Source organism: Mauremys reevesii, linkage group 2 (genome assembly GCF_016161935.1).
Source record: "Mauremys reevesii isolate NIE-2019 linkage group 2, ASM1616193v1, whole genome shotgun sequence".
NCBI lineage: Eukaryota > Metazoa > Chordata > Testudines > Geoemydidae > Mauremys > Mauremys reevesii.
This window is the reverse complement of record NC_052624.1, coordinates 99,321,114-99,342,650: the sequence shown is the minus strand read 5'-3', so window position 1 is coordinate 99,342,650 and position 21,537 is coordinate 99,321,114. Positions and strand designations below refer to the sequence as shown.

At 42.6% G+C, this 21,537-nt stretch overlaps 1 protein-coding gene across 1 annotated transcript in view; it reads right to left on the bottom strand.

Annotated features, from left to right (window-relative positions):
• Nucleotides 1–2,635: 2,635 nt before the first annotated feature.
• RAMP3 (receptor activity modifying protein 3) overlaps nt 2,636–21,537 on the bottom strand; it is a 92,903-nt gene continuing 74,001 nt past the window's right edge. The window contains exon 4 of the mRNA XM_039521871.1: nt 2,636–4,598. Coding sequence (XP_039377805.1) covers nt 4,343–4,598 — 256 coding nt within the window. The 3' untranslated portion in view covers nt 2,636–4,342. The remainder of the gene's footprint in view (nt 4,599–21,537) is intronic.

The following is a 21,537-nucleotide window of genomic DNA, read 5'->3' as shown; positions in this document are numbered from 1 at the left end:
GCCCAAGAGGAAGAACCTTAGGCACCTATAATGTTTGGCAAGAGTTTTGTGAGTTGCAGTGAAGTCTCAAAATGGAACGTATGTGCCTAAGTACCTTTGTGGATCCACCTCCTTGGAGGCCAAAGTGCAATCAGCATGACAGCCCTCTCCAAATTTAGGCGGTAAGATGTACCACATATAGGTAAAGCTGCAGAAGAAATCTGACCAGACACAACTGCAAGCCTAGGCTTCTCTAGGTAAGCAATTAGCCAATCCCCATGTCATTGCTTCTATTGCTCCCTTTGGCACTGTGTTCCTGAGAAGCAGTGAAATAGCATATTCTAGATACCAGAAGGAGGCTCTACCATACAAATTAACAGATGGGATGTGCAGAGACACCCACATCCCTACTGTCCATTTGGAATGAATGTGCCTGTCCAAGATTAAGTGGGTATATATTGTATATAAAACTGTACTTGTTCTCTATAGGATCTGTGTATACAGTTAATCTACATTCAAAATACAGGCTCATCCCCTTGAAGGATGAGCTGTGTGTGACATTCCCCGTTGAAGTATTCTTGAGAAGGGAGGTGGGGACTAGCTTAGTCTCCTGTGTGCATGGCCCACTGTGCTTCCACAGCTTGGTTTTTCACATTGTAATTCATGGTGAGAAGATGGTACGGTCATTAAGCTTTGAAGTATAATCGCTTATTAGATACAAGGTAAAAGTTTTTTAAAGGCTTCAATATCCTTAAAAGCACAATTTCAGTGGAAGTCATATCTGTGTTCCCAGGCAGTAGCTATCTGTTTACTGAGATGGCACATTTATGGTCTCTCCAAGGAATAGTGCCATTAGTTACCATACAAATCAAGGAATTTCAGTTACAAACAACTGCTAAGGTAATAATAGCTTCCATTGCATGATCATTTTGCATCTTTAATGTTCCTGAAACTGTCTTCCAAAAATTGCATTTAAATTAACCAGAAGCATCATGAGAATGAAGATGTCAAAAGGACTCTGTGAAAGCTCACAGTAGAGCGTAATAAAACTGTATCCCTGCAAGTATAAAAGGTTACTGCCAATTAATTACACTACTCTGTGTTGTACTCCGCTATTCTTGTTAAATAATTGATGCAATAGAAAAGATCCCACAATTCTAAAAGCTCTCCCTGCATTCAGCTCCCATTGATTTGTTTTAATTTATGTCAATCTGGCACCTATTGTACCCATGACCCTGATTGCTGCAGTGTGGGAGCACCTGACAGTCTTTAATTATTTATCCTCACATTACCCCTGTGAGGTAGGGAAATGCTATTATGGCCATTTTGCAGCAAACTAGGATACCTATCATCTATTAAACTCATGAGAGTTGGTACCAAGCTGCTTTTAAAAATCCCACTAATGGCTAGATTCACAAAAGGACTTAGCTGCCTAATTGCCACTTTTAGATGCCTAAATCCCAGAATCAGACCCCGCTGGGATTCACAAAACCCCCATTCAACAGCCACAGAACCCTGTAGGTGCCTAAGCTTGATCAGCATTTACATTTGGTCAGTTCCCTAAGCATCTATGTTTCTGCCTCCTCGTACTACTTGTACAATGGTACTACTTGTCTTTTCAAACCTGCTTAGCAAGGACGCTAGTTCTCCTCTGGTGTTAGCACTGTCTTCTGATTTTTCTTCGCAGAGTGTTCCCCTGTGTGAACTCTACTCCAATTCTAAATAGGATTTTGGCACTGTGAGTTTCTTTGGATTTTTTTAGTCTGTCCATTTTCCTCTGAGATTCTGTTGTAATATAAAATGAATTTGCAACTATCAAATAGTCTTGGACCCAGAAAAGGGTTGCTTAGCACAGGACCCAGGAAGCTCTAAACAGAAGCGGAACAGAGATTTTTTATGACTTGCCCCAAATCACTTGTAGAGTCAGGGTGAGAACTCAGGAGTCCTGATTGTTTCCTTCACTAACCATGGACCACATTCTAAGTGGTCAAAAGATTCACGTGTCTCAGTGGCTTCTTATTAATATAATGGAGTTGCTAGAGACTGGACAGCCTGCTCTCTGCTTCTCTGGGTGCTAGAATTGCTTCAGCAGACTCTTGTCAGTCTTGCCTTGGATGGACTGACTGCCAATGGCATGTCCCACTCATTTCTTTAAATGCTCTCACTACATTGTCAACAATAGTGGCAGGTCCTAATCTGTTTGGAAGAGATCTTGAACAGGATTGTATCAGGTTTCACATCCAGGGAAAATTGATATTTCTGTGTCTGCAAAATTGTCTTTTTTGAGCATTATAAGCTGTGAAGCAAAAATCCCTCATTTTTTTCATACTCTTTTCCTACCTCTCTGATGGGATGATACCAATTCTGTTTCATTTTAAATTGTATAATCTAGGGTATAATTTTCAAAAATGCCTAAGGGACTTGGTCACTTTTTTGAAAGTTTTAGCCCTAGGCTATGGGGAAAATGTGAAACAAAACAAATGAAGATAATCAAATAGAATTTGGAAACCAGTTCATTTAAAGATAATTTTTGGTTTAAAAGCATAATAGTTATCCTCTGGAGAGGCGTAATCAAAACACAACATACTTTCACCATCATGTAATTTCCAAGGCCAGTCGAGGTAATGCATAATGATAACAACATACCAGGCTCCTTAATAGCTGTTTCTTACCTTTATGTTAAATATAATAAATGTTTAACACATATCACTTTTCTTCTTCAAACATTTTACAAATATTAACTTATTAACATCAAAGAAGAGAATGAATCAGTATCTATTACAATATACATAGGAAATATCTGACATAACCAGTCATTCTTACCAATATAACTAATCCGATAGGACTGCAAGCATATCTGTATTATGTTAAAATATTGGGAAAGAATGTGAAACCCAAGATATATAGGTACGGTAACTTTCCACGTATATGTGATTTTCATACAGGGAGCACTTCTGTGTTGAGACCCAGCAACACTTTGTTCACATGGACCCCCATCCCAACTACTAGAACAAAAATCTTAAAGAAGACTATCTAACTAATACATGTAGAAGACACAGCTAGCTGTACTTCATTTAAGTGTGTGAGGTATGAAAATGTGTATTCATGAGCAAAAGATCTTGAGCACTTGTAAAAATGGAATATTTGGCTTGGAGGACACTTCATGTGACAGACAAGAAAAATTTACAATAGGGACTAAAGTTATTTTATTTGGAGCATACTGTATCTAAATATTTCATTACAGAGGAACATGACGAATATAGACTTGTTGAATGGAATCTGTTTCCATTTCTCTGCCCTCTGTCAATTCCAAGCACCATTCAAACTGCCTTGCTGTTAACAACATAAGCTTCCACATTCTGTAAGTGATGAAAAATGAAGTATTCAAACACTGAAAGGCACCTCAATTGACCTAGCTTCTTATCTTTTTTTATTTACAGGACATCACTTGCACAAAAGATTCAGGGTGAAGTGAGAATGAGGAGCACACAGTGAATATACTCATCAACATAAGAATAATAATTAAAAAAAAATAAAATGATGGGTCTGGCATATGACAGTTCCTTCACCAGCCCTTGGTATATTCATGGTCAACCCATTTCCTCTCATTTTCCACCTCTGGGGGAAAGCCTGCATCCTTCCTGGAGTGTGTTCTCAAGCCGGCAAGCTCTAAGAAGTCATCTTTAAGGACATTTTAAAAACTACTTAACCTAGCACAGTCTCCTCTCCACAAGGATAATCCACTGGCCATATGCATTGTTTCTTACCAAGACAATACTTCCAGTCCTTGGTAGTGTGTGGTTTTTATTCAGCACCAAGAAAGTGTCCCTCAGCAACATCCATGTTAATTTCCTTTGGTGACAAACTTCCATTCAAGTCACAAGGTTCACAAATGAAAACCTCAAGTGTCCAGCATAAAAATTTCAAAAGAGCCCCACTGTCAATATTACAAATTACTCACCCGTTATGTATATACACACACACTGGAAAATGATGCTTATTGACAAGCTTTAACTTTGGGTAAGAAACTTTACCTCTGCTGAAGTTAGCAGGTTCACTTGCCATCATATGTCTCCCATTATCCAGAACTGAATGTGAATTCCATTACACATTAGCTGTGATTATCGGTTTTGAGGGGGGAAAAAGATCTTTGCATAAGCAACATTGAAAACCTGCAGTATAGAAGCATTGACTTTAGGTAGAGGCAGAATGTTTCTCTGAATACAGGACTGTTTCCTCCCATAGTACCTGACAGGTTAGAACACAGCAGATCTGATATTTCTGATTCTTCTTTTCGTTACAAAAAAAAAAGAGAGAGAGAGAGAGAGAAAGGAATGGGATGAGAAAAGCCAGGAGGCATGACTTACACTAGAATGTCACTTCTCTTACTGCACCACACCACTAGAGATATCATAGCAAGCATCAGCAATACTGGGATTAAGATCAGAGTTATGAGAATTTCATCTGGTGGATCTTCCCAGTGGACCTTTTCCGATGTACAGTTTGAAAAGAATTGTTTATGAATTCCAGCGATGAAGCCCTGTGCAAGTCGGTTTGGCCAAAAGCATCCCGCGGCATTGGCTTCCTGTTCTGTGCAGAGGCTGAAGTTGTAGTAATACCTAGAGAGAGAAGAAAATCAAAGTAAGTCTGAATAAAAAAATTATTTTGTTTCTCTAAAAAAAAATTAGTCTGCTGTAATTTGGGGATATTTTTAGATATTTCAGATGGGCTGTAAATAGATCTTCTCCCTGGTTTTCTCACCAGATAAAAAACCTTTTGGAATTCCAGGTTTTTTGTTCTCTAAAACATGGTTTATCAAATAGTAATTTTATTTCAGTAACTACGGACAACATTTTGGCATTTGCAATAAAGTGTTTTTGACATTGCCTTTGTATAGGATCTTTGTCTGACAATCTGTTCAACCTCATGGTGTTTTTCACTTGATTTATACGGTTTTAGTAGAATTGACAACTGTTATCATATGTCTAATGTATATGGTTGTACCTACAGCGTAGATACTTCTGCTGAAGGAAATAAATTGAATCTCTGGGTGTTCAGCACCTTGGAAAAGCAAGCAGCGAGCGACCTGCCAGAGATGACACAGTGAGTCAGATGCAGTGTAGTTGTAGCCATGTTGTTCTCAGGATATTAGAGAGACTACACGCACTTTGTCACAATAAGTCAGAGGCAGAGTTGAGAATACTCTATTCTTAACTCCTAGTCATCCGGTCAGGCTTCTAGACAAGCTGAGTAAAATCCTGGCTCCACTGCAGTCAATGGCAAAGCTCCCAGTGATTTTAATGTGGCCTGTAGTTCACCCTCTCATTTTAATTCATGTAGAATTAGAATGCAGTTCCCTTGGCAGAGGTATCAACAATACCCATAAAAATCAGATGTGGCAACTGCAACAAACGGTGAATGAATTATAAATAGTTCATGCGTAGTCTTTTGTTGGGCAGGAGGCTGAGGCCAAGTGCAGGCCCAGCATGAGCTCATGAACTGCTGAATAATAATTTCAGTCCTGCTGTGCACGGATGCAATAATCAGAGAAAGGGAAAATAAAAATTAAATAAAGCATTCTTTTTTTTAAATCTTAACCTTTCCCACATCAGAGTTAGACTCTAATGCCCATCTACACCCTTAAGAGAGATCTGCTACACCCAGTAGCACGTAGCACTTAATCTCAGCACTGTAGAGCATACAAAACGATGCCCATAATATTTAAAAGTAACCAATGTTTGTATTTATGAGTACAGGCTATGCTTAGAGGAAGGAAACGATAAACTAAATTGAATAATTTGATGGATTATTGTGATGGGATCATGAGCCAACGTGATTTGGAAAGGGGTAGAGTGGTCAGAGGTAAGAGGAAATTAAGAAGTTGAATTGTGTCTGGACAGCATATAGAGAGGGGACGGAAGGAATTATTGTCTGTTGTACTTTGCAATGTTCCCTTCAGTGATGTGTGACTTAGTAAAACTATTTCAAAGGGAAGGAGAGACTACCTGATGCCTTCAGGGACAGCATGCTGCACTATTGTCGGTGAGCCCCTGCCTCCACCCAATATATGAGTACAGTAATTGCCTTTGAATGACACATTTCCTGCAATAGGAAAATAATGCCCCTGGGAACTGATGGTGACTCAATCCCAGGTTGTGCAGTAGTGGAGGTGAACCACTCAGCATTGGGGTCAAGGATTGCACTCCATTCTATAAGGAGTGACATTGCCATGTTATTGCCATGCAGGGGCAGAACACTGCATGGATAAGGTCTGTGGCTACCTTCTTAACGTCATGTGCATAGGAGAAAACAGCGGCTTCATAAAAAGGCACAGGTCAAAGTCCCTACCCCATCCCCTTCCTACTGGGGCTGGCACAGTTTCTAAATCACTGCCTGTAGCTTCCTATGCAAACACCAGGTCATTTAAGGGCCAGTATAAGACCACACCCAGATGCACTGGCACATCACCACTAGCATGAGAATGTAGGCAGTGGTTCTCAAACTGTGGGTTGGGACACCAAAGTGGGTCACAACCCCATTTTAATGGGGTTGACAGGGCCAGAATTAGACTCACTGGGGCCCGGGGCTAGCCAAAGCCTGAGGGCTTGAGCCTGGGGCAGCGGGGCTCTGTCCCGCCCCCGCCTTCCAACCCTCCCGCCCCCCGCCCCCCCCCCCCCCACACACACCCAAACACACACAGAGCAGCAGGGCTCACCCAGGGGCATGTAGTAATTTTTGTTGTCAGAAGGGGGTCGTGGTGCAATGAAGTCTGAGAACCACTGAGTAGAGTATACAACCATTTTAAGAAGAAAAAGGAAGCTTTTGTGATGGTCGAGAGTAGCAGGGGACTAACAGTAAAGAAATTAAAAATAAAACACAAATAATATCCTCTAATTATTTTAATAGTGACCTTCAAACATTCCAGTAGTTTCCATCCTTTATGTCCTGGATTAAATTAGAATCTAAAGAGGACTAGCTGTATATGGGAGAGACACTCCCAAAGGACTTGAAGAATAATACAACAACTCAGTTGTTTTCCCCTGTCTGACTACGCTTCAGTGCACCTTCTGAACAATAGAATCCCTAATGGAAAATGGAAGAGAATTTAATAGGGATGAGACCAATAGGATTCTACAGAAATTTAGTATACTATAGAAATGAAATAGATATCCATTGATAGTAATGATGCTTCTAGAGAAATTACTCAAAAATCCTGGAGATTATTATAATAATTTTGTATAGTGCATATATCTAAAAGCACTTAAAAGAGGTCAGGATCATTATCCCCATTTTACAGATGAGGAAGTTGAGGCACCGTGAGGTTAAGTGACTTGCCTGAGGTCACCCAGCAGGCCAGTGACAGAGCCAGGAATAGAAGCATGGTCTCAGATCCTTAAAAGTACTGCAGCGATGCTCCACAGTGCTCTGCTACCTAGTGGAATCATCAGCCCTGAGTTAGGCCCAGGCTGCTCAGACAATGCCTGGGGAGAGTTAGCCACATAAGGAAGGTATCCTTTGAAGCCAGCAAGCTGAGCTGTGAGCCACCGCAGATAGCAGGGACTGAAATGGCAAGGAGAGGAATGGGGTGAAGAGAGGGGCTTGGGTGCCAAAGCATATGTCTACACAGCATATTGGAGCTCTAAGAATTGCTGCGTAGATGGCATTTTGTCTAGTGCGTGCCCCGCTAACCCAAGCCTGTCAACCTGGGCTGGACGCAGTGTAGCCATACCCTAAGGGGCCAGCCTAGTGTGCCTGGCTGATGAACCAGAAATAGGTGCTTCCCTCTGCTTGGGATCTTCAGCCACAAACCCTCTCATGGAGTTGGGTGCCTAAGCCAGTCAGTTGCTTAGTTAGCCTATGCCCAAGCAGCCAGAACCATGTCTCTTTCTCTCTAACTCTGGCCCTATGTTTCCACGTGCCCCCATGGGTCTTCTGTGCAGGAGCTGTGCTCTGCAAGCCCCACATATTGCTGACCTGCATTCTTCCCTCCTGCCGTGAGGTCTGACAGGTATCAGGCTTAGGCAGTTGTAGAGCCTACCTATGGGATCAGGTTCCCCCGCCTAGTTTGAGATTCCACTTTGGGGTTTCCAGGGCTTTGACTTGTGCAAAGGCTCTGAATTGCTTGTTACCAGCAGGGCAATCTCAGCACTTAGGTGGCTTTACAAATGCCAGTAAATTTAAACTTGGGCATGTTGGGGACTTAGGCACCTCTGGGATTAGGCAGCAGCTGAGCTGTGCTTTTGAAAATGTCAATGGCAACTTAAAGGAGGATTTAGGTGCTTAATGAGGCAGAAAAGTGGCTAAATACCTGGAAGGATCTGGACCTCAAGCCGTATCCATTGGGCTACACAATGCCTCCTAATAGACAATAGGAGTTAATAATAATTGAAGTGTGCAGGTATGTGTATGTATAGTAAATATAAATTATTCTATAAATCTAAGTACTATATTCTTACCATCAAATTCTATCATTCTACCATTCCTACCATCAAATTCTGTATGGATGGCTTACAAATTCTATAGAAAAGTTATCATTCTTTTATAAGTTCTGTAGGACTTTTTCACTACTGTTGGTTCATTTCAGCAAAAATTGACCCACTGCTTTTGTATTTGAAGTCTAATACAGTTCAAAGAAATTGAACTAAACAGCTGCCAAGTTCTCCCAAATAGTAAGATAAAAATAATTAGGTTTGGTATAGTGTGTTCAAAAGACTGAATCCCTAAAAGCCAATCCACACCCACACATGTTATCGTAAGTAGAATTCTGCAGAATATTTACTTAACACCTCATGCCTTAAAATACTAATGTTTTACCTACATTATAACTGCTTTTGCAACACATAGTTGCAAGACTGAAGATAAGGAAAAATCTGAACTACTTGACAACTGTGTCTGTGAGTAATGCTCCATTAACCTAAATACTTGTGTATGCTTTCATGAGAAACTGCATATTTTGTCACATTTGAAATTATTTCCAATATATGCTAGCAAACAACAACAAAAACTGCCAAATTCACAGCAACAAAAATTGCCAAATTCCTCCTTGGAATAAATTGTAAGTTCTCAGACGTTTGCCATATTCGCAAAACAATTATATTGTTTTCAGAGCACAAATAGCTTTTCTTGTCCTTCACTTGAGGATTTCCAGAAAGCAAAGAATAATTCAGATCACAACTGCAATAGGGTTTGTTCGTTTTTTTGAAAGACATGAAAACATGAATTTTCAGTGATTTTTTTGCCTGTGGTGAAATTTTAATGAATATTCATACATGCAGTCTCAGATTGCTCTTTAACTTATCTTCACTGGTGCAGAAATGTGCATTTGTCCTGATAAGTGTTCTCTGGAGCCTCCATGCAAAGGAATAGAAGATCGGGATGTGTCACGCACAGTACTATATGTCAAGCCACATCAGACAGATCCAGAAATTGGCTTGTTGGAACTACTGAACAAACTAGCAGAGAAATCCAATAATATTCTATCACACATGGACCATGCATGCAGTTAGCTAACTCTGTGGAGTCTTCCCATACTTGTGACTATGGACTTACTGTTTGACTATACACCTACGAACCTCAGACACTGCTTCAGAAATTGCTTTGCCTTACCTGGGTAATGTATTTTAAGAAAACTTTCACCATAATGTCACAATCTACCTTTTATACAATTAGTGTCATCATTATGTTATGCCCTAAGCTTCTGAGAGTTCTTTAAATCAAGCTCTGAAATTGGATGGCAAGGTACATAAACCATGAGCTTATTGATCAAATTTCCACTCTTGAATATTCACACATTACAGACTAAACTCCCAAAGTCCTGTCCCAGCATACTCAGGGTTTAGTCTAAGTCTTGCAATGGATTTTCTAGAGACAGTCTCTTCTTTTGTTGTTCCAAAGTCTCTCATGTAGCACTCTTGATGAGAAATAAAATCCCTTCTTTGTATTCCTTGGAGTGAACAAGCTTCCTCATTCAGCTAACCTTCAGTTTATATATAAGTAGTACCAGTAGTACTGTAGAAGCTTGGAGTCCCAGTCATGGGCCACACTAAGCATTACATCCCAAGGGCAATAGGATAAGCCATAATCACCCCCAACCAAGGCTACCTGCACCTCTAAAAACAGCTGTTTGAAATTCTAGTTACAGCATTGATCTCTTAATTAATCCAAACACTTCATGCCTCCTCAACTAACAGTATATGTTAATCAAACACATGAGTCTCCATCCCAGAAGCACAGCTCCAATCTAGAAATGTCTAACTAAAAATGGGTTTCAAATCGGGTAATCAGGTGACAGTACAAATTTATCTCTGTTGCAACTCTATTTGCTTCCGTGGAATTACGTCAGGAATGAATCTGGCCAATAGTGTGACTTTTCATTTAACATCATGGGAGAAAGGAATTCAAGCTAGAAACACAACTATAGAACAAATATCTAGCACAATGCTCTGAACTTGCCTCAGGAAAAAGCTTGGGGTTGTCAGAAGAAAAAAGCTCATCTGTTTCAGGCCATTTACCCAATAATAGGAATTGCTTAACCAGTCTGAAAAAAATAGCAGCTTCCCTTCAAAACAATATTCAGATAAAAGTCTTAATTTTTATTTTTTCATTTTTGCACGTCCCTGCCAGAACTAGAACCAGAAGTGCTGAAATAATAATAATTATAAATATCGTACCATGAGAAAGGCTGGTCTCATGTTATTTCCACTGTAGTGGAAGCAGGAAGTACCAAAAAAACCTCTCAAGAAAGCTGCTTCTTGGTGATTCCCAGCCAAATGTTGCAGAATTAAAGGGTGTGAATAGTTTAGATAAACTTTAAATTAAGGATCCGACCTTTCAGCTGATTATCTCTTAAGGTTTCCCCATCACTACACAAGGATAGTTTAATGTTCTGTTTAACAATTCCCCACAGCTATATTGGACAAAGCAGACACTGTAAAGATGTGGAATGCTTCTCTACTTCTTTCATATGAACATTTTACTAAGTGAACTTGTGGTTGCATCTCACCCTCCTTCACTTAAACACTGCCAAAGATAAAGTGCTTCCCTTTGGCCAAAAGGAGCAACCTCATACACAAATCCAGATCACCTGCTGTGGGAACTTGGGCAAGTCACTTCCCTGCCCGTGCCTCAGTTTCCCCATCTGTAAAACAAGGATAATAATACTGACCTCCTTTTAAAAGCACTTTCAGCTCTAACATTAAAAAGTGCTATATAAGAAGCGAGGTATTATTATTAGACTGTACTTCCCTAATTAAATCACATCTTCCATTTTGTAGGGAATGACACAGAATTCAGCCAGAAGAAAATAAAATTCCACAAAGCATAGGGAAGGAAATTAACATGAAAGTGAAAAACAACCAGGTTAATGAGACAATAATACAGTATAGTTGACTGTTACTACATTAAATTATGGACACCGTTATGACAGATTTACACATTAGGGGCTGAAAACCATAAATACACTTGGGATCCTTTTGAGATATTTACACCTGAACAGGCTGCTAGAGAATGAAAAGTGGTTGACTAAACCTGAGAATCTTAATATACAAAATTTAGTACCAAACTGTTGTCAGATACCTAAAGATATAGGGGAATATGTAAATATAAAGAGCAGCTCTTCATTTATGCAACATCTCTGATACCAAGTGCCCAATGTCTATTGAACAACAGAAGCGCCTGTATTCAGCAAAGGGTAGAATCAGGAAGAAAAATGTTTGATAGTAGTTAAGTATCATGGTATAAAAGATAATTTAGCACTGGAGGGATTGCATTAAAACATCAGCCTTTACTAGCCACTGGCTTTTGCATTCAAACCTGCCTGAGCTGTATCCTGGTGATTATCACTATTAAACATCACCTGTCATGTAGGGATCACATGTTCAGATTTGGACTAGGTCAGAGGAGATTCAGAATATTTACTAGGGCCAGTGTTATGTCATGTGGTTGTGGGCGGTCACTGATTCCATATTTATCCATTTTTGACCCCAAAAACCCTCCAAAAAGCAAATAATGAGATCTAATTCTCACCTCCTTACACACTGGTGTAAATCAGGAGTAAATAAACTAGAATACAAACAGATGCAAGCCCCAATCCTGCAAACACTTAAGCATATACATAGTTATGCACAAACAGTCCCATGAGAGTTATCACCGCCATCAGACGGTAATGAATGATTGAGGCTAGCAGTGTGACTTGGTAAATGATATGAAAAGAAGTGAGTAGGTCATGAAAAAGGGAAAATATTATAGGCTGTATTATTTGAATCAAAACATTTCTTTTTGCCTATAAAAAATATTTTAAAACCATTTAATAACCTTTTAACACTGTAGACCAGTGGTTCCCAAACTTGTTCTGCCACTTGTGCAGGGAAAGCCCCTGGCTGGCCGGGCCGGTTTGTTTACCTGCCGCGTCCTCAGGTTCGGCCGATCGCGGCTCCCAGTGGCTGTGGTTCGCTGCTCCAGGCCAATGGAAGTGGCGGCCAGTACGTCCCTCGCGTCGCTTCCAGCAGCTCCCATTGGCCTGGAGCAGCGAACCGCGGCAACTGGGAGCCGCAATCAGCCGAACCTGCAGACGCAACAGGTAAACAAATGGGCCCAGCCCGCCAGGGACTTTCCCTGAACAAGTGGCAGAACAAGTTTGGGAACCACTGTTGTAGACCATTTAAAGACCATCACAATGGCATGTCTTTTTTTGATAGATCATGCTGTACACACTTATATTACAGCATTTGATCAGTCTCTGGGCACCTCTGACGTCAATGGGATTCCTGAGGTCAATAATGTCATACGCATCCTTCAGTGTTTTCATGTGGCAGGGCCCTGATCCTGCCAGGGAGATCAGAATCTGCCCCATAGAAGTTTATTTGGCTTAAGAGCCATCTTCACAGAGCTGCTGCCTTTGCAGTTGAGGCAGGGAAGCAGTATGTATTGGAAGAGCTGCCAGCACTCTATCGCCAGCCGGCGATGGTCAGGAACATTTCCTGGGAAACCCCACTCTGCCTGGTGGTCACGGTCCACAGCAGCATCCCTCCTAGTCCTGTGCCACCTCCTGCTGCTGCTCCCAGGACAGTAGCCAACACCGGGCTCCGGGGGCACATGGGCGGTGGGTGGCATCCGAGCGTGCAGTCGCCTCCTCCCCGGGCTCCAACTTTCCCGGCTCCTGCCACTCTCCAGCCCGTGTGCCTACGGCCAGGTGCTTCCCCCATGCAGCAGCAACCGGAGCTCGGGTGGGGCAGGAAGTTGCTTCGGGCCCCACAGTGGAGAGCGGCGGGAGCCAGGAAAGTTGGAGCACGGGGAGGAGGCAGCTGCGCACTCGGATGCCGCCAGCCGCCTCTGTGCCCCCGCAGATTGCCGGAGCCCGGCTTTGGCTCCTGCCCTGGGAGCAGCAGCAGGAGGTGGCACAGGACTAGGAGGGATGCTGCTGGGGACCGTGGCCACCAGGCAGAGTGGGGTTTCCCAGGAAATGTTCCTGAGCATCGCCGGCTGGCTGGCTTGGCAGGAAACCTTTGCAGCGCTGATCCCTACGGCCGATGACCTGAACCTGGGAGTTATAAGTTGCAGCCACTTGGGGTCCCCTTCCCCTCATATTAGCCCCGTTATTTCAGGGTGCAGCGTGGGCATCCCTCCATCCCTGCCTCCATCCTCTACCAAAGCCTGGCTCGTTCTCAAATTCTGGAAGGGGAAAGAGGACGAATTGTCTTGGCTTGGGGCTGGGTGGTCCAGTGACGGTTAAAAAAGCCCCTGAGGGAATAGGCTGCTTGTTTCTCTGGGGCAACCATAGAGCTTAGACTCGCTTCTGTTTCCCAGGAGGAAGGAGCCTGGTGCTGGGGAGGGACCCTGGTTAGCTTGGGGCTGGAGGAGCAGCGTTTCTTTGCCACCCTGGAAGGGCTCGCCATGGCTGTTGGAGGTTGGGGATCATGGTGCAGCTTGCCAAACAAGCTCCTTTGCTGCCTCTCTCCTAAGAAGCTGCAAAGGAAGCTGGATTCCCTCCCCCAGCCTTAAATCTGGAAGCTGAAATCAATCACCTGTTTCTAGTTTCTGCACCCCGCAGATTTATTAGTCCATTAATATTAGTAGCCTGCATGGAATTTTGAAAGCAACGTATTACTAAGATTGATATTGGACTCTCCAGTTCTTTAAAGAGGCTGTTCTGGTTTGAAATTAAAATATGTAAATAAACTCCAACCACCAAATAGTAGGAAACCCCCCGAGTAGGCTGAATCTCTGTAGAGACCGCTTATGCTTCTCAGTGGGTCCTACCACAAATCAGATCCAAACAGATTTGGTTGAAATTATTAGCAAAATACATGTTGTTTTTTGCAGCCATGCTTCCTGTGCTGTGATCTATCCCAGGGACTTGCTCTGTTTCAGCAGTACAGCTATGAACTGAAAGCTCTTTAGGGTTGAGTCGGGTCGGGGGGCGGGGCGGAGGGCTCTGCAAGCCCCACTCCGCAGCTCCAGCAGCTCCCATTGGCACTTTCCCCGGCCAATGGGAGCCATGGAGCTCATGCTTGTGGCGGGCGCAGCAAATGGAGACTCTTCAGCTGCCCTGATCCTAGGAACCAGAAGGACCTGCGGCAGGAGGGGTGAGTAGGTGAGCGGGGCGGGGTGAAGAGGCGAGAGGTAAACAGCAGGGGTTGAGTAGGTGAGGGGTGAGTAGGTGAGCGGGGGATGGGGGCATGAAAAGGCCAGCGGTGGGCAGCAGGGGTTGAAGAGGCAAGGGAGCCAGCAGCAGGTGGGTGGGCAGGTGGGGGTGAGGAGGCAAGAAGCGGCGAGCCAGAGGCAGGCGGGGGTTCTTGGGGCAGGCATGGGGGTTTCTGGCAGGGGAGTGAGGAGGTGAGTGGCAGGTGGAAGGAGGTGAGCGGTGGGTGGGGGACTGAGGAGGGATGGAGCAAGCCAGTGGCGGGCTAGGGGGTGAGGAGGAGTGTGGTGGCAGGACCTGGGGCAGAGCCTGGGAGGAACGGGGGTGTACTGTGGGCAGGGCCGACACCCCCCGTGGAGTGTCCTCATTTTTGAATGTTCAAATATGGTAACCCTAGTATTGCACCAATGTCTAGGTGGTGGGAATAAACATGTGTGACCTTTGTGGAGGTTGCTCCAGCTGCCTGCATGGATTCTATGGCCGCCCCTTCGTAACCTGAGACCCAGGAGGGGGATGCAACCAGGTGACTCTTGGCTTGGGAAGCCAGACAAAGGCCGGAGGAGGAACAACAGTCAGGGCAGGGGCCAGGCAGCTGGAAGCAAGTCAGTCTCAGCTGGCTTGGGGCTCAGGGGGAGGATCAAAGTCCTGGCTCTAGGCTCCCCTCCCACAAAGATGGACTTGGCTGAAAGTCACTGATTTCTGTGCTAACAAGTTCTGTCCTACACTGTGTTCCTGTCGACTAATAAACCTTCTGTTTTACCGGCTGGCTGAGAGTCACGTCTGACTGCGGAGTTGCGGGCAGGGCCCTCTGGCTTCCCCAGGAGCCCCGCCCAGGCAGACCTGATGTGGGAAGCACATGGTGTGGAAGCGGATGCTGAATGCTCCGAGGTCAGACCCAGGAAGGTTGAAGCTGTGTAAGCTTCTTACCTGGGAGACAGTATGCTCAGAGAGAGGAGGCATGCACCCCCAGAGTCCTGACTGGCTTCGTAGGGAGTAGTCCCAGAGCATCGCCCTGGTGACTCTGTGACACTGCCTCAAAAGCTTCAGAGGCAATATCTTGATCTAGTTTTAAGCTATTATTTTCTATAATATTATGCAAACTGTTTCTGTATCACAAGATACAAAGCTTTGTCACAAATTCTGCAGGGGCACAAATAATCCAAAGCAAGGAAGTGGGTTGAGCTACTTCATAAAAAATAATCTGGGATTAGTTTTAGGAGAAAAAAATGCATCAAGAAAGATACATGTAGAAATATACAGATTCAAGGCACACACTAGTCAATGAAACCATTTGGAAAGCTTTATACCCTTCTCCCTAATTATGACATAACCTGATGGGAAAACCAAGACATTTTAAAAAAACTATAAATTAAGATTCTGTAGCCCTGGGAAGCCAGATGATGTTTTTTCTAGTTTATTTAAATTAAAAATACTTCCTGATATTTGAAAACATTAATTTTAGGATACACAGAGGTTCACTGAACACACTATTTGTACTAGAAATGTCCATGTTTCAACAAATATCTCCCTAATTTATTATATATATTACCCATGACATGTTAGGCTTCTAAACTACACATATTTCAAAATTAAAATAGTGGCACTGCATATCTTTCAACAAACAAAGGAAAATATATGTCTTGTCTTGGAAATTTCTACAACAAATAGTTGTGTCCAGTTCACCTGTGTGTCCTAAAATTAATATTTTCAAAGATCAGGAAGTATTTTTAATTTAAATAAACAGAGAAAAATCATCTCGTTTCCCAGGGCGACTGAAAATTTATGGAAAAAAACTACTTTCATTGATTGGTGGGTGCCTTGAATCAGTATACTTTTACATATTTCTTTACAGTTACTTTATGTAACAATGCTCCTGGTCAAGTTATCTGTGGGGACCAGACCCATGACTCCTGGATCTAAAATCAGTAACCTGAACTACCTGAGTTAAAGGCTCAGAACCGTTAGCTTAGACACAGCTTCAGATTCATAAACCTGTATACATGCTCCTGCCACCAGAGGGAAATAAGAGTCACACTGTGTCAACATGGGTTAGCATGTGGCTGATTGAACATAAACACTACAGGGTTAGGGTTGAAACAGGGTGAATAAAAGTTTCCTTGCAACAAGACATTTCAGCTTCCACATGCCCTATGCCAACATAAGGAAAAGACAGGATTTGTCTGATGCTAGTTTTAAGTCATGACTTCTTGGGAATCAATGCTTTAAATACAGCAGAATTAAATCAGAATTTGCTTGTGTTCACTTTCAAACCACAGCCTTTCGAAAGTTCAACTGAAACACCATTTTTGATGACAGAGCAGCCACTAGTCAACCCTTAGTTAAGACTGCAATTAAGTTTCTGTTTCAAACCTATTTAAAGTTCTGAGGCATACTAATGCTGTTTTTTTTTTTAACCAATGTTATTTGTAATCCAATACGTTCTGGAACACAGCAGCCACCCCGCTATTTGAATTTAGAAAGAACTTAACATGTAAGACTGAAAATAGGATTGAGGACTGCATTTGGTGCTATTTAAGAAAGTTTGTTCTGGTCCTTTACAGGCCAATATTACAGTAATATTAACATTTGACAAAGCACAGAAAATATGGCACTGAGAGGGGAGATGTTACTCAACTGAATGTTGAAAGAAAGCAGAGTCATTTAAAACACACTAAAGTTTTGAGACTAGAAAAAGAGTTCAAATTCCTGAACCTTGACCAGAAAACTTAATAGAAAATCTGAGGACAGCTGAGAAGGGAGGGAGAGAGGCAGAGAGGAGGATGAGGATTAATTAGAACTAAAAGAAAGCTGTTTGCTAAATCAAATTTTCACCTGTTTAGAAATACGTTAGCCAATCAGAATGGCAGCGATTCGGTTCCTTTTTCTTCTTGGAGCCCCCTTGCAGATGGATTGCTTAGGGGTTGTTTGTTGTGGTTGTTTGTTTCAATTGTGTACCACACAATGCTTGCATAAGCTGCATGATTGGCAATCCTAAAAAATGGAGTCCCCCATTTATGTACAGAACAGCATGGGCAGTGGTGCTACAAACTTGCCCCCCATACTGCCCACTTCTGTCACCCAACTCTAACCCCGATGTAACACTTCTAGGGATAAGGATGGTTCAGATTCCATGGCTTATTCAATTTATCCTCTCCACTGAGGCTGCCAATTAGCAGCTACTGTGGCAGGGCCTCTGTGATTGTCTATTAGGAACTGAGTGCAAACCACCAAACTACTTTTGCACAGGCCATTTCTGTCTGAAGGCTGTTCTAGTCACCCCCTTGCCAACCCACCAACATCAGAAAGCTACATCTAGCTGAAATAATAGAGACATACCTTCTAACTTCATTAAAATAAATTGCACTAGCAGAGGTCTGGAAGTCCACAGTGGAAAATGGTAAATATTTTTCAATGTGTAAGGAAAGTTGACCTATATTTTGAGCAGGGCTGGATTTGAACTGACCCACCTAGAACCTGACTCACAAGGATGCTGAGTGCCCTCACTTCTCACTGAAGTTTGTGGAAGCTGAAGGTATTCAGCATCTCCAGGAGTTGCTCAGCACCTTGTAGGAACAAGTCCCTAAAGGAGAAAGGCTTAGGCAGTTATTGCATGCCAATATCATCTTTATTTTTTAGTTATAATTCATTAATAATTGAAGACCTGAACTGTTTAGAATAAATACAGTGAATCCTACACTGAGAGCCTGACCCTCAGCCCATTGAAATCAAGTGGAGTCTTTCCATTTACTTCACTGGACTTTGGATCAAGCCTTTAGAGAACCTGATTATAGAGAGAATGCTAAATTGCTTCAGTGCATTTCAGCAAACTTGCATGCCTCCATCAGTGAAGCTTTGCCATGCTTGTAGCAAAGATTCAGCCACTGTAACTGAATTCCTCTCGGCCACTCCCCTGGGAATCATCATCTACAGAAAAGTGTGGTGCTGCATTTCAAGGGGGACCATCACCTGCTCTGTTCTATTTGAGCAGAGGATGGGGTAGGTGGAATGCTTGGCTACTGGTAACACAGTTAAAGAGAGGAAGATGAAGCAATAGCGGTGCTAGCTTAGGACTTGGGATATGTGGGCTACACCACAGATTCCCTGTGTGATGTGGGCTCCCACACAGACTTTGTGGGCAAGTCACTTAATGTCAGATTCTTAAATGTATTTTAGGGACTGAATATGCAGATAAGAAAATGCAAAAGCACCTAGGTGCCTAACTACCACTGAAATTTATGAGAGGCACCTAAATGTTTCAGAAAATCCCATTAGGTGCCTATCTGCATCTTTAATCACCTAAATACCTTTGAAAATCTGGCCCCAAATCTCTTTGTGCCACAGTTCCCCATTTGTAAAATGGGGACAATACTTCCCTACCTCAAAGGGGTTTGATGAACATAAATCCATTAAAGGCTGTGTGGCACTCAAATACTACAGTGTTGGGGGCAAATAGTTGAATTTTACCTGACTGTACTTGGAAAAACTCTTTTATACTATGCTTGTCATTCAGATTCCAAGGCCAGAAGGGACCGTTGTGATTGTCTCGTCTGACCTCCTTTACAGCACAGGTCATAGAATGTCCCCAAAATAATTCATAAAGCATATCCTTTAGAAAAACATCCACCCCTTGATTTAAAAATTGCCACGGATGGAGACTCCACCATGACCCTTGTAAATTGTTTCAATGGTTAATTACTCACTTTTGAAAGTGTATGCCTTACACAGTCTGCATTCGTCCAGCATCAGTTTCCAGCCATTGGATTTTTATTCCTTTCTCTGCTAGACTGAAGAGTCCAATACTAAATATTTGTTCCCTGTGTAGGTTCCTTTAGACTGTAGTCAAGTCATCGCTTAACCTTCTCTGTGTTAAACTAAATGGATAGATTTAAGGAGCTCAATCAGTATAAGGCATGTTTTCTAATCCTTTAATCATTCTTGTGGTGGCTGTTCTCTGAACCCTCTCCAATTTATCGCTGTGGGATCTGAGTGCTTTACCAATGTCGTAAGTAAGCATACAAAAAAGGATCTCTCTTCTCACAACTCCCCCTGCTGTGCTGCACAAGCTACAGGTAACAGGTTAAGCATGAAAACACATCAGCCTGTCAAGTACATTAAACAAAGAAAGCCCTATCTCCTACAACTTTTGCTATAAAAGGCACAAATTCAGAATAGTTTCTGTATTGCTCCACCAAAAATCTGTACTTAACAACTCACACATCTAAGCAGCCCTGCAGTGCGTGACAGACCAGACACTACCAAAGGGAAGAAGAAATAAATAAAAACAGCTGTGGGGACTCAATAGCTTTTGAAGACTCCCGGTTTCAAATGTCTTCTTAGTTAAAACAAAATAATTGCTTCCTAACCAAAGACTGGGGGAATATGTCATGTAAAGGCATGCGAATGGTATTTGAGATCGTCACCTTTATATGCACCATTTCTATAGTTAATATTATTATTGATGTTTGTATGTAAGTAATATAAAACATAAATAATAAAATATTAATAATGCCTAGCTCTTATAAAGCACTTACTATCCATGGAGCTCAAAGCAACAGGTCAGTATCATTACCCCTTTTTACAGATGGAAAACTTGAGGCAGAGAGAGATGAAGCAATTTGCCCAAGGTCACCCAGCAGACTAGAACCCATGTTTCTTGAGTCCCAGTCCAGTGCTTTATCCACTAGGCAACACTAAGGCGGTGGCTTTTAAAAAAAGAGCCTAAGGGAATTAGGTGCTGAACCCCCACCAGAAATCCCAGGCTAGTTAAATATGTTGAGCTGCTTCTGCTATTGGGTCACCTCTTAAATAAGACAATAAAATGAGAATGAAAAAAAATTCATCTTTATCCCAACTCTATGGCCCATTCGGAACTTTGAATGAAACAGAACATTCTTCTTCATGTGGAAGCAGATATGCACGTTGTAGTAAGGACTCCAAAACAGAGCACGGAGACCTCACTGACAGATACAGCAGAGCACTTTCAAAAGTATCCTTACTTAGGGTTAAATTCTACCATTGCTCTGGCGCTGCAAAGGGACATGGGAGCAGAATGGTGGTTTTCAATGTGAGGCTTACTGACCCATTCTGCCTATGCAGGGTCAAATAGCTCAGGCAAAAAGGAGAAGAGGCCTGGAAGCAGTACACTCAGCAGCTCTCCTTACGGTCTCTTCAATAAGGAGAACTGTGCATTCCCCCAGCACCTGCTGCCAGAAAGCAGAATGTTTTCAGGGAACTGGGAGTTCCGAACCACCAAGCACTATACCTTCCAGGGGCATCAGCTGGCCATGGAAATGCTATATCTAGGTTTGGTTCTGTTTCTGCATGGATGAGCTGGAGGGCAAAGTGAAAGACTCCCTGCACACCTGTCCTCTTCCTGCCACATCTGCCATACATACCAGGGGGAAAATGTTGCCCATGGTGAGTCCATGTGTGACCAGGCAAATTAGAGAGCCCCATCTAAACTTTTCATCCAGAGTCATGAGTAATGAATAATCCAGGCCATAAAAGAAGTAGTAATAGATTGAAATATATCTATCCAGGTTCTTAAACAGAAAAAAAAAAAGACAAATCATTCCCCAGGACTAGGTAGCTAAGTGATGTCCCATGTATTAAAACAGAATTAGTCACCATCCAGTATGCGGGAGTCAACCCTGGCAATGTGATCAGATGCAACAAGATGTTCAACTGAGACTCAAATCTGCACAGTTGAGCAAAAGAAAACATGAACTCATTGGAACCATTCTTTGTAATGTGCTAAATTAAATCAGATTATCATATATCGTTGTCTCACGATGCCAGTCCAGTGAAGCCAGGCTCTGCATGTCCATCCAAAGAGCATGAGTGGCAAGAGAGGACAAGCCACAAAGAGAAGCCATCCCTAGAACAAAGGAAGGAGAAGCAAGCTGGCCACTTCTGAGGCT